This window comes from Actinia tenebrosa, unplaced genomic scaffold (assembly GCF_029948245.1).
Source record: "Actinia tenebrosa isolate PJP-AT-01 unplaced genomic scaffold, QUT_ActTen_1.0 PGA_scaffold9__36_contigs__length_13948895, whole genome shotgun sequence".
NCBI classification, from domain to species: Eukaryota; Metazoa; Cnidaria; class Anthozoa; order Actiniaria; family Actiniidae; genus Actinia; species Actinia tenebrosa.
Window position 1 is genome coordinate 12,726,873 of NW_028292586.1, and position 12,628 is coordinate 12,739,500.

At 35.7% G+C, this 12,628-nt stretch overlaps 2 protein-coding genes across 2 annotated transcripts; one reads left to right on the top strand and one right to left on the bottom strand.

Moving 5' to 3' along the window:
- Nucleotides 1–8: 8 nt before the first annotated feature.
- LOC116297735 (abasic site processing protein HMCES) lies at nucleotides 9–9,306 on the top strand. Its single transcript, XM_031706017.2, has 8 exons — nucleotides 9–298; nucleotides 443–577; nucleotides 1,297–1,533; nucleotides 1,819–1,981; nucleotides 2,328–2,426; nucleotides 2,635–2,700; nucleotides 2,920–3,029; nucleotides 8,674–9,306. The coding sequence occupies exons 1-8, from the start codon at nucleotides 279–281 to the stop codon at nucleotides 8,837–8,839; spliced, it is 996 nt and encodes a 331-aa protein (XP_031561877.1). The 5' UTR covers nucleotides 9–278; the 3' UTR covers nucleotides 8,840–9,306.
- Nucleotides 9,307–9,440: 134 nt separating this feature from the next.
- Nucleotides 9,441–12,514, bottom strand: LOC116297738 (cilia- and flagella-associated protein 77). Its single transcript, XM_031706022.2, has 7 exons — nucleotides 12,386–12,514; nucleotides 11,137–11,237; nucleotides 10,927–11,026; nucleotides 10,352–10,586; nucleotides 10,143–10,248; nucleotides 9,813–9,917; nucleotides 9,441–9,699 (listed from the first exon to the last, which is right to left on the bottom strand). Exons 2-7 carry the CDS (start codon nucleotides 11,197–11,199, stop codon nucleotides 9,571–9,573), a joined length of 738 nt encoding a protein of 245 aa, XP_031561882.1. The 5' UTR covers nucleotides 11,200–11,237; nucleotides 12,386–12,514; the 3' UTR covers nucleotides 9,441–9,570.
- Nucleotides 12,515–12,628: the final 114 nt, after the last annotated feature.

The following is a 12,628-nucleotide window of genomic DNA, read 5'->3' on the forward strand; positions in this document are numbered from 1 at the left end:
AACTCTTCGCGGACAAGCTCATACAGAGCTGTAAACTATCGAAGGTTGAACAAAAGTTTTTTTTATAATAGAAAGACTTCCTTATGAGACAAAGATTAGATTGTAAAGCGGTATTACCTTGATCCAAAAGATGGCAACGGACGAGTGATTGTATGTGGGTGTAGTGAGTCAAAATAGTTCATGTTTGACGTCATAAGCTCGATGACTGCGTCAAAATCACTGAACCAAAGTGACACGTGCTGAATATTCGAGTTTTGATCTGAGATCATTGAAGGAATATGTGTGGGAGAACGGCCTGGTGAGTTGAAACATGTAAAAGACACATTCAACTCTAATTTTAGCGATTTAGAATTACTATGCATGTATTCTGAGTTTTGTGACGTCTCCTCCTCCACCTTTAACTCGCTTGTGTTTATACTGTAAACTGTTCTTTGTTGATCAGCACGCTCAATCCCGACGAGATTCCAAAATACTGTCGCTACAGAAGCAAGAGTGGGAAACTGCAAACTCCTCAATGGAAGAAAACTTCGTCTGCAAGCTATTTTCCATCATACAACATCGCACCACAAGCATGCACGTATGTAAATTTGCACAGTACTTCATGGTGAAATTTATATCTCCCTATAGTAAACTTTCAGGCTGGGGGCAGATCTAGGGGGTGGAGGAGGGAGGGGGATTCAAAGCCCCTAAGGTCCCTAAATGTAAATTTGCACACTACGTCATGATGCAATTATCTCTCTATTAGTATAGTAAGCTTTCATGCTGGGGGCTGATCTAGGAGGGAGGGGAGGAGGGGGGTTCAAAGCCCTAAACCACAATACTCAATTTTTCAGTTTCTTTCAGTGCATGACCACGAGTAATAGTTCCAAGCTGAGGCTGGAATTGCAGTGCATAATAAACTGTAAAATGAAGTATTGATCCCCTCAAATACAACTACAAAATCCCTTATTAGATTATCTCAGGAAGAGTATGAAACGCCCATATTGGAAGCTTTAAAAATAAATAAATAAATAACCTTTTGGGAATGACATTTGAAAGTTTGAAATAGGAAAGGGGGTAGAGTGAAACAATGGCAAAATGGGAAGGGTGTGTCGAGCACATGGGAGGTAAATTATTAGTTTCTTTACATTATTATTTTTACACTAAAACAAGAAACATTCACATCTACCCTTTTTCATCCATATGTACATGTTCCAATTTCAGAGATCCAAATAAATTGGCATGTCAAAATTATCGACCCTGTATGTGTGTGTGTATAGATATTATCCTCTAACCTTTATCAAATGTATTTCCCAGTCCAGTCTTGATATCTAGTAAGCATGTACCAAAGACAAGAAATAAGGAAGATGCTGATGATCTGCCAGAGAGGTCGCTACAGGCTATGCGCTGGGGTCTTGTACCTTCCTGGTATAAGGGAGGTCTAAAAGAATTTAGTCTCAGTACAAATAATGCCCGTAAAGACTCACTCACTGAAAAAGCTTCTTTCAAGACTCCTTTGATGAAGGGGAGAAGATGTGTGGTCCTTGCCGATGGGTAGGAATATTGATATTCTATTTCAATGAGTCATCATTTATAATAATGGCCAAAACCAGGTTCTGGACTGCATACTAAAGAATGCAAAATGATTGATGATTTGAAAGTAGTAAATTTGAGGTTCATCTTAATAATAAATTTCACTAATGATAAAAAGGTAAATTATACACCGTGAAAAGATGAAAAAACTGACGTGGTGATTAAACTAGCGCTATATGATCATTCAAAATTTGTTTAAAAATTTTGAAAAACTTTATGTTCAATATTGGTTTTATTTTTCTTTAGATTTTTTGAATGGAAGTCTGAAAATGCAGGAAAGAAGCAGCCATATTTCATCTATTTCAAGAAAGAAGACCAAAAACCAATATCAAGCGACCAGGATGTCCCAAGAGAAGACAATAAAAGACTCTTGACAATGGCTGGAGTATTCGATTGCTGGAAGCCACAGGTAGGGAATACTTATTTATCAGACATGCTGTATCATGTATTAATTATTTTGCACCTATCAATTTTATGGGGGGAGGGGTGAGGAGGAGCATGGAATGGCAGGTGTACCCCCCTTGGGATTTTTCCTAGTTGCAGTGCAGTCACTTCAAAGAACTTGAAGTTAACATTGGCCGTTTGACATGGACATAGATTTTAGGGGTAGATAATCTTAACGAGGCCTTCCCTAAAATGCCAAGTATTCCTAAGCCCTTGATCTGGCACCCTACCCCACCCCACCCTACTCAAATCTTATTTTTAATAATGTTATTAGCTCATTTATTTCTTCATTTTATATTTTATTCATTTAGGGTGTGAGTGATGCCGACGATGACAATCTGGTATATTCCTATGCTATCATAACAGTTGATGCTTCATCATCATTGAATTGGCTTCACCACAGGATGCCTGTAAATATAATATTGCTATATATATTTTTAGAGTGAAGGCAGTACAGTATGTAACTTATACTCAGATTTTTTTTGCTCATGGGTGTTGGTCTGTCTGTCTGGGGAGCCATCTCCCACACAATGCAGCTAGGCTGTACTCAGCTGATAAGTAATTTTCAGTCTTGCTTATTCAGAAGATTTTTGTTTCATATTGGTTCCATCAATACAGGCAATTTTGGACGGAGATGAGGCAGTTCAACAATGGCTGGACTATGGAAGTATACCCTATACAAAGGTACGTACTGGTATCATTGTATGATGAATAGCATGTTGCATGGCCTTATATACACCTCCTGTCATGACGAGGGTTGACGATGATGCATGATATAGCAGCGTCATCAACCAATGATCCTTGGAGTTTAATAGCTTGTAAGTTTCAAATATCCTTTTTGTATATTTTCTTTTTCCTTTTCTTTGCTTTCTATTTCTCATCTATTTATGCTCTCTCTTGCAGGCCATCAATCTCTTAAAATCTGTAACTGACTGCTTGGAGTGGCACCCAGTCACTACACAGATGAATAATAGCCGGTATAAAGAGCCAGATTGCATCAAGCCACTCACCTTGTAAGTACAAACTACATAATATTATATAACTGCCACTGGCATAATTTCTGTTGACATAATGATGTTATCCATAGGGTAATAATTGAATAGTACAAGCTAAGCCTCCTTCTGTACATCCCAGGTTGAACATCTTGCTAAGATCTTGTTAAGATCTTATAAGAATCTTGCAAGATCTTAAATAGGATCTTACAAGATCTTGTCCAAGATCATGCCAAGATAATGAATAAACTTGCCAAGTTCATGCATAAACTTGCCAAGATCATGCAAGATCAGGCCTGATCTTACATGATCTTGGCAAGTTTATGCATGAACTTGGCAAGTTTATTCATTATCTTGGCATGATCTTTCATGCTTTTGATAAGATCTTACATGATCTTGGCAATATCTTACATGATCTTTCATAGTCCTAGTAAGATCTGTCATGATCATGGCAAGATCTTACAGGAAGTTGGACAAGATCTTATTTAATCATGGCAAGATCTTATTTAATCATGGCAAGATCTTATTTAATCATGGCAAGATCTTATTTAATCATGACAAGATCTTATTTAATCATGGCAAGATCTTATTTAATTATGGCAAGATCTTACAGGAAGTTGGACAAGATCTGTCATTGTTATGGCAAGATCTTATTTAATCATGGCAAGATCTTATAAGATCTTGGACAAGATCTTTTATGGCCATGGCAAGATCTTATAAGATCTTGGACAAGATCTTTTATGGCCATGGCAAGATCTGACAGGATCTTGAACAAAGTCTTCTTTCATAGCCATGCCTAGATGTTACAGGCTCTTTTCAGGATTTACAGGACATTTTAAAGATCTTTCAGGGTCTTCTGCAAGAGGTTATAACAAGTTCTAATGGCTTGCAAACATGATTTCTGATTTCAGATAATGATGAAACTTGTAAGGCTTTATTATAATTATGTAAACTTTATTGAAAACATATGTATCAAATACTGATAAAGTACATGAAAATTTAAAAGCTATCTTAGATTAAACTTAAATTTCATGCAAATCTCTACTGACAATATTCTATGTTCAACAATATTCCATACACATTGCTTAAATGTTTTAAACACAGGAAGAAGAAATGTTTTAAACACTTTGAAGTAATGTGTGAGTCATATTGAGCTAAACAAACAAGAAATGAAAAGTTGAAAATGCAAAATGTGAATCTTGATTAAAGCATGGTTTACTTACCACCATTTTGATTCTAATTTTAATTTGCTATTAAAACTATGATCAAATTTATCATAACTGTATAATGACAGATACAGTACAGTTTATAAAGATTTGTTACGACAATGACTATTGAAATAGTTAATAGAAGTGACCTTCTCATTTGATAGTGAAAAATTAACTAGAAACTAACTCTTTCATTTCATAATTGAGGAATTGAGTGGATATAGCACAAAATTGAATAGAACACCCTGAATAATTGTAAGTGTACTCATTTTCCCTGACAATTTCCTGACAATTTACAATTTGTTGCTTCTCTGAACTTTGTCTCTGCCATAATTGGCATGCAGGTGACCTCTAAAACAGAAAAAAAAGAAAATTAGTTTGTTTTCTGAATGATTAGGTTCTATTTCAGAAAAATATTTTTTAATTTTATTTTTGAGTTACATAAACCTTATTCATGTATCAATATTGTGAAAGGAAATAATTTCTTAAGAATTACAGTATTGCCTTAGAAAAATTGAAGCGAATGCTTCATTTTCGAATTCTTAGATTGATCTGAGTCAGCCTGTATTTCAAAGCCATGGAAATATTATTAAGGTTACTGGAGACCTTCAGGGATATGTTTCATTTAAGACTCTCTACGCAACACTTTAAATAAAACCCCATAAAACTATATATCGTTTTAAAGGTCATATACTAATGATTCAGAAAATGATATTATTTAAAAAAGAATTTTTAATTTGAAACAATGCTGGAGCCTTAAACACAAATCGGGCACGTTCAATAGAGGTGAATTATTGGACATCGATTTGGCGCATATAGCCAAAAGAGTTTCACCATGTGAATAAGCAAAAGATAAACTACAAAAGGGTGTGTGCGATTTTTGATATTTTGCTTCTTTAAAAAGTTATCAAATCTTAAAGTTGGAAAGTCGAAAAATTTCAATGCCGGTTAATGTTTTACTGCATAAAAGACGAAAAATATCAAAAATCGCTCATACCCTTTTGTATATTATCTTTTGCTTATTAACATAGTGAGGTTCTTTTGGCTATACACGCTAACGCTAATGCCATTAATTCACCTCTACGAAACGTGCCCGATTTGTGTTTAAGGCTCCAGCATTGTTTCAAATTAGAAAATCACAAAACGACCTTTTAAACGATACATAGTATTAGGGGGTCTTGTTGAACGTGTTGCGTAGAGAGAGTTTAAGACAAACATACCCCTGAAGGTCTCCAGTAACCTTAACTAAAGTACACTTATATTGCGCTGATACAAATTTACATTTTTATCTGCTCAAGTATGTTAAGGCTAGGTTTTTTTTATCAAATCACAAAATAGCTTATATTTTCTAATAACTCGTTAAATCTCAAACCAGTGAAAGTAAAGTTTGGCCATCAAGTACTGATTAATCAGGGTTTTTGAAATTTAGCGCGGCATTCTCCAAGAGAAATTCAGATCCAACACGTATTTTGAAGGAAAAAAATCTAACACTTTAAAAGAATTCTAAGTTAGCGCGGCATTCTCGAAGAGAAGATCATTATACGATCCAACACTTTTGAAAGTTAGAGCGGCATATCGAAGGGACGATCACACTATACGGTCCAACACTTTTGAAAGAATAAGCGCGGCATTCTCGAAGAGAAGATCATTATACGATCCAACACTTTTTAAAGAATTCTAAATTAGTACGGCATTCTCGAAGAGAAGATCAGGTCGATCCAACACCTTTGAAAGAATTCTAAGTTAGCGCAGCATTCTCGAAGAGAAGATCACCGTACGATTGAGCACTTTTGAAAGAATTCCAAGCTTTTGAATTTAGCGCGGCATTCTCGAAGAGAAGATCACCGTACGATTGAGCACTTTTGAAAGAATTCCAAGCTTTTGAATTTAGCGCGGCATTCTCGAAGAGAAGATCACCGTACGATTGAGCACTTTTGAAAGAATTCCAAGCTTTTGAATTTAGCGCGGCAGTCTCGAAGAGAAGATCACCGTACGATTGAGCACTTTTGAAAGAATTCCAAGCTTTTGAATTTAGCGCGGCATTCTCGAAGAGAAGATCACCGTACGATTGAACACTTTTGAAAGAATTCTAAGCTTTTGAATTTAGCGCGGCATTCTCGAAGAGAAGATCACCGTACGATTGAGCACTTTTGAAGGAATTCCAAGTTAGCGCGGCATTCTCGAAGAGAAGATCAGATCCAACACCTTTGAAAGAACTCTAAGTTTAATAGCGTGGCATATCGAAGGGACGATCACACTATACGGTCCAACATTTTTGAAAGAATAAGCGCGGCGTTCTCGAAGGGAAGATCAAAGTCTAAATTTCAAAGTTTGTGCGTTATTCTCATAGAGATCAATATATCGCTTTTTTAAATCGTAAAAGTTGTATCAACTATATTTTGGAATAATGGGAAGACAAAACTTACCTTTGTTCGTTTATAACTGTTCTTGAAGTCGTAGTAGCGAGATAGTTTTCCGGTTTTTTTCCCGTTAACCTTCTTTGACGCTTGAAACTATTTAAAATACAACAAGCACGTGAGGACTCTTAATCTTTGAAAAATACACGTGACTCTGTAGACCAATGAAATTTTTCTTGTTATTTGATGCCCTTTTCTGATTGGCTCACACACGAGAAATTGTTTCCTGCGATTGGGATGTGCGCGGGAAATGCCTAACACTGACCAACGATTACATAAATAGTGGAGAATCAAGAGTAAAGTTCGTGATTTTTTATTATTCAAAAATATGAAAGGCAGAGAAATGAACAGTTTGAATTGCCCTATTTCACTATAACGTCACATCAAAACAATCTATTGTTTAAACGCCCGGGGGGGGGGGTACTCCCCTACTTTCGCTATACGGGTACGTGCCGCCAAACAGGGTATGGAACAGGGTGTATGAAATCGCGCTCGCTCTGGGACAGGGTATACGAAATCACGCTCTCTCCTCTCTGGAAAAATGGGAATAATAATTATTATAAAATAATTATTATGGTTTTCAGCGATCTTGCTCTGGAACAGGGTATGAATTTCAGCGATTTTACTCTGGAACTGAGGATCAGGATTCAGAGGGCTCAGCGGCACATCCGTACCCTAAACTGGCAAGAGTACCCCACCCCTGGGTTTAAACGCAAAGGATCATGGTCGTCGGACGGGGTCAAATCAATGCAAATTCACCGAAAATTGTTCTAAAACCCGTATCAATCCACGAAGAGAAGTAGAATAGCCAGCAAACGCTCAGAATATTTTTTAGTACATATTAACACATATTATATCTGAAAACCAGGCCATTTTATATTAAACTATTTTGCTAGGAGCAAATTTTGTTGAATTTTCTATTGAATTTGGGGATTCTATCCCCCACATAAACAAGCAGTGACGTCATAGTGAAATAGGGCAATTAATTAAACAGTTACTTAGGCAAAAAAGCATGAACTTGCATATTTCTGATAAAGAACTGAGCTGTTCAAGTGATGTCTTGAGCAGCTCAAGTGATTCAGACAAAGATGTTTGTGATGGCCATAAAAAGAAAGAATTGATCAGTTCAACCTACCCCGACAAAAAAATCATGATGTCTTTGAAGAAAAAGAACCCAGCAGTCAAAGGGATTCCGAAAAAGATGTTAGGGATATCGACAAAGGCAACCAACCAAGCAGTTCAAGCAATTCCGACGAAGATGACAACAAACCGAGCAGTTCAAGCAGTTCTGACGAGTATGTTCGTGATACTGCTTCACTTCACCGAAGCAATATTTGCAATCATTTTGCCTTCCAATGTTGTGAATCAGATACTGAATCAGGGACTTCTACAGGCTCCAGTCCAAGTGATGAAGTCAGTTCTGATGACGAAAGATCTTGCAAAGATAATTACAAGATTTGGAAAGATCTTGATAAGATCATACTAAGATCTTGACAAAGATCTTATTAAGATCTTGTTAAGATCATGTTAAGATCATGGCATGATCTTGGCAAGATTTTATAAGTTTATAATTTTAAAAACTCTGTTAAGAAATACAAGATCTTATCATGATCTTGACAAGATCTTGAAAATATCTTGTAAAGATCTTGACAAGAATTTGATAAGATCTTTTAAACTATGGTACAAGATCTTGCAAAGATAAATACAAGATCTTGGAAAGATCTTGATAAGATCATACTAAGATCTTGACAAAGATCTTATTAAGATCTTGTTAAGATCATCACATGATCTTGGCAAGATTTTATGAGTTTATGATTTTAAAACCTCTGTTAAGAAATACCAAGAACTTATCAGGATCTTGACAAGATCTTAACAAGATCTTGCCAAGATCTTGAATACCTAAGATCTTGAATAACTTAATACAAGATCTTGCCAGATCTTGCATGATCTTGCAAGATCTTCCATGATCTTATCAAGATGCTCAACCTGGGATGTTTTAAAATAAACTTGACATTGAACTTCACCTCATATGAATTGTAGAAATGGAAATAGAAAACCAAGTAAGTGTGGCCTAATGTCATGGCTGGTAAAAAGTCCCAAAAAAGAAGTTATCAAAACAGAACCAAAGACCTCTCAAGGTCACAAGAATGCAGCATCCACAGAGCATGAGGACTCTTCGCCAGCAAAGAAAATTAAGATCGTATAAGACATCCGTTTTTACCCATTTTAAGCAGTTGTAGTATGGTTTGTATTGTTTGTTAGGGCCTTAGAACCCTCTATGGAAGCAAGGATGGCAATACCCGACCAAGACAGGAGCATGTTTTTCAAATTATAGTTTTTCATGCCCACTGTCATTCTTGCTGTTGCCGTCCTTGCTTAGTACATGAAAAAAGGCAACAACTGGCATTCCAACAAAGACAGTAACAGCAAGGATAATAGTTTGTGCATGGACAACCATAGTCTGTCATCACTGTCTTGCTCCATTGTGAATCTTAAGGTCCCTGTTGAAGATTTCGTCTGCAGTTAGTGCTGATTTCTATTGAACAATTTACCAGAAATGTTGTCAGTCAGCAAGACGATCATTATTTATTTTTTTTAATACTCACTTTTTCTGAAATGTTATTGAGTTGATAATATTGTAGTTTATACCATCACATAATTTATATAAAGAACTGGTTTAAGTTTGTCATAACTATAAAATAAATGACTGAATATATGCAGGGAAACATAGTTAATTAAATTAGTTGAACTAAACAATCTGTGTTTTAATTTTATTCTTTTAATTAAAAATACATAGTTTACACTTACTCAACAAATGATTACCAGTAAAATATAGTGTAGCAAATATACACACAAAGCATAGATTTCTTACTTCAATCTTATTCAGGTTTAGCACAAGATAAGTGAAATATTGGCGGCATTATGTTCATGAGGAAATTAACTCTTAGCTGGTTCATATATACCATGTCCAAATGCACCCTTGCGTGAGGTGCTGTCTGTTGCATGATGTTTGAAAGCACCAGTTTTCGCTTTGTCCGTTCGAAAGCTTTCTATTTGGGATGGAATCTGAAAGAAAAATATATCCAAAGTTATTGGTTGATAATCACTAGACATTTTTTGGCTTTCATTAATAAAAAGATTTCCAAGTCAGACCATGACAATATTATTATTATTCTTACCTTTTGGAATTTTGACATTTGCCAAAATGGTGGGGGGTCCACAGGGGGCTGGAATTTTCTCAGTAGAGAAGCTCTTGTTTCATAGATGTTCTTATCAACATGTCGCTAAACAAATGGTTGAAATATAAAATCATTACGCAACTAAAAAAAACTAGGCCATTGAATTATCATAATTTATGTATCCTACACAGCGGGGCTTATTGTTTTCACATGTAACCTTCACTGACGGTTGCTACATATGGCCGTGTCTATGAATTATTAGGCTTCTCACAATTTCCAATTTATCTTTGAATATATATTTTAAATAATTATTTCATGCAGAATATTTACCTTTTGGATTTGTCTTGCTCTCATTGTTTCCTCTGCTTTGTGTCTTTCTTCTAACCATCTGTCTTGATATTTATGTCCAAGTAAATCATACACAGGAGTAGACGGCCTGCAGGCATCCAAAATATTATTTTACTTATTTAACTTATTTCCCAAAATATTACTTAAAAAAAGAATGGGATTCTAGGGATTTTTAGCTGCCCATCACTCACCTTGTTGGAACTCCAAAGACCATTGTTGGTGGTAATCGCTTCAGTTTTTGTATCGTCTTTTCAGTACCTGATTCAGCTTTTCTTACATCATGTGTTGCTCTGTATTGAAAATGTTCCTGGGCTGTTGTCAGACCGACTTGTACTGCTGATTTATTCAAGGATTGGAAATCCCTGGGAGCTTTTTTCTCTTTGCGTTGGAAAGTGGTTTGCACAGGGGCTGTTCTCCATACCAGAGCTTCAGAATACCAACGACATAAAATTTTAGTAGGTGTAGTGATGTTGAAGATAAATTAGATATATTTGGCAAAGTCCTTGTAATAAGCCTTTTCATAGTTTAAGAATCGATTCCACTGCGCATACGATTTTATCCCGAATTTCTCACCTTCTTTTGTTTAATTAAGAACAAAAGAAGGTTTAGACAAAAGAAGGTGAGAAATTTGGGATAAAATCGCATGCGCTGTGGAATCGATTCTTAAACTATGAAAAGGCTTATACTCTAATGAGTGAAAATTCCCTCCCCCCCCCCAACCCTCGCACGAAATATAGTTCTTTGTACAAGGAACTCAATTACTTACCATCAGCAGCCCCACTAGTCTTCCCATCGTTTGGTTTTCCATAAGTAAAACCATCATGCGGCAGGGTGAAACATCTTCTGAGTGGACGACCAAGCTCAACCTATCAAATTACAATATAATAACTCAGACAAACAGCAGTAAGGTGCAGGCTAATAAAATTTAAAAGAGTGACAAAAAAATGGAAAGAAAAATGGGAAATTTGTGTCATACCTTTTGTAAAAGTGGATTATTGATCAATGACTCCCTTTGCACTCCAAGGGTGATGTTGCTCATTTTTTAACTTGCTTTTTTTTCTTCTCTGCATGCACTACCTATAGAGAAAATTAAAATATATCAACCATTATTGATGAAGGAAGTGGTCCAATAACATACAGTATGACACTGGAGGTGGGGTGTAGACTCAGCCCCATCCCTACCCTCAGGGAAATGCTTGAATTGAATGTAAAACTAATTTATGCTACTTATCCCCTCTCATCCTAGGAAATTTAAATGTTAGAGGGTCCTTTAGCTTTCCCTCCTCATAGAAAGTATATATTGCATTCGAAAAATAGACAACCTAATTAGTATTTATTTTTAAAATCTGAAAGAGTTACTTCCTTTTCCGAACAGCGGGTGACTGTAAATATATTTGAAGTAGTCTTCGGAAATGGCGCACCTGATAAATTCTCGGCTTTTTTGTGGTAATTTAATATTAAAATTCACTATCTTATTTCGCTTCTCGACTTTCTTTAAAAAAAATTATGACTTCCGCACGACAGTAAATCATTAACGCCCCTAGATACGTTCAAGTGCGTACATCTTGGGTGTAAATAAAACCATAGGTTTCTGTACGACTACTAAAATATTTTCTTCGTATATTTTAAGAACTAACAAAAACGGTATATGAATAATAGGAAAGGCTAAAAGGGCTATATGTCCACTTGCTATATTTGTATACAAAGGTCATGTCGTGTCAGTACGATCTTAACAACAATCGAACTCGACATGGCGTCGGTCATCGCGATGACTTAGTTACATTACACCGTGATGGTCATTAACCACAGCGATATTTGATACATTTATCGTATCTCTAAACCTTAAAATAAAAGCTCTTTAGCAGAATAAAAGATTGCTTTCGTGCTATCGCTTCCTTTTCTTCAAATTTAAGAGTCAGCTGATTGACGATGTTCCCGGCGATGAGAATACTTTGAAAAACAGCTGATTGAAAAAATATTTTCAGCTATCAAATTAGCTTTAAATGTACACCATGTAACGCAAAATAAGTACGCTGAATCATATAAATTATCTTGGCCTTAAAATAAAACGATCTATAAAGAATGTTTTTTTCTAACTTGTAATATGACACGCGGACAATTTAGTCCCAGCCAGTAAACAAAGTTGCCGCGATCCCAACATCTAAAATTTTCTCGTTATAAAAAAGAATTTATTTTTAAAATTTTACGCCATAAGACACACATACCTAAAGATTATGATCCAGGAGTTTTACAGAAATCGTCTCCAAAATCTTTGATTTCTTGACCAAAATATTCGGACTAATCTGAATTTTTCAGTGTTTCGACTTGAAGTGTACGAAGCTATTACAGTTGCTATGGAAATAGTAATACGTACTACCGCTGTCTAACGATACAGCTGGCTTTTTATATAAGAACGCCTCTGATTGGTTAAAAATAGGTTTGTTTCTTATCAACCAATCAAAATTCTT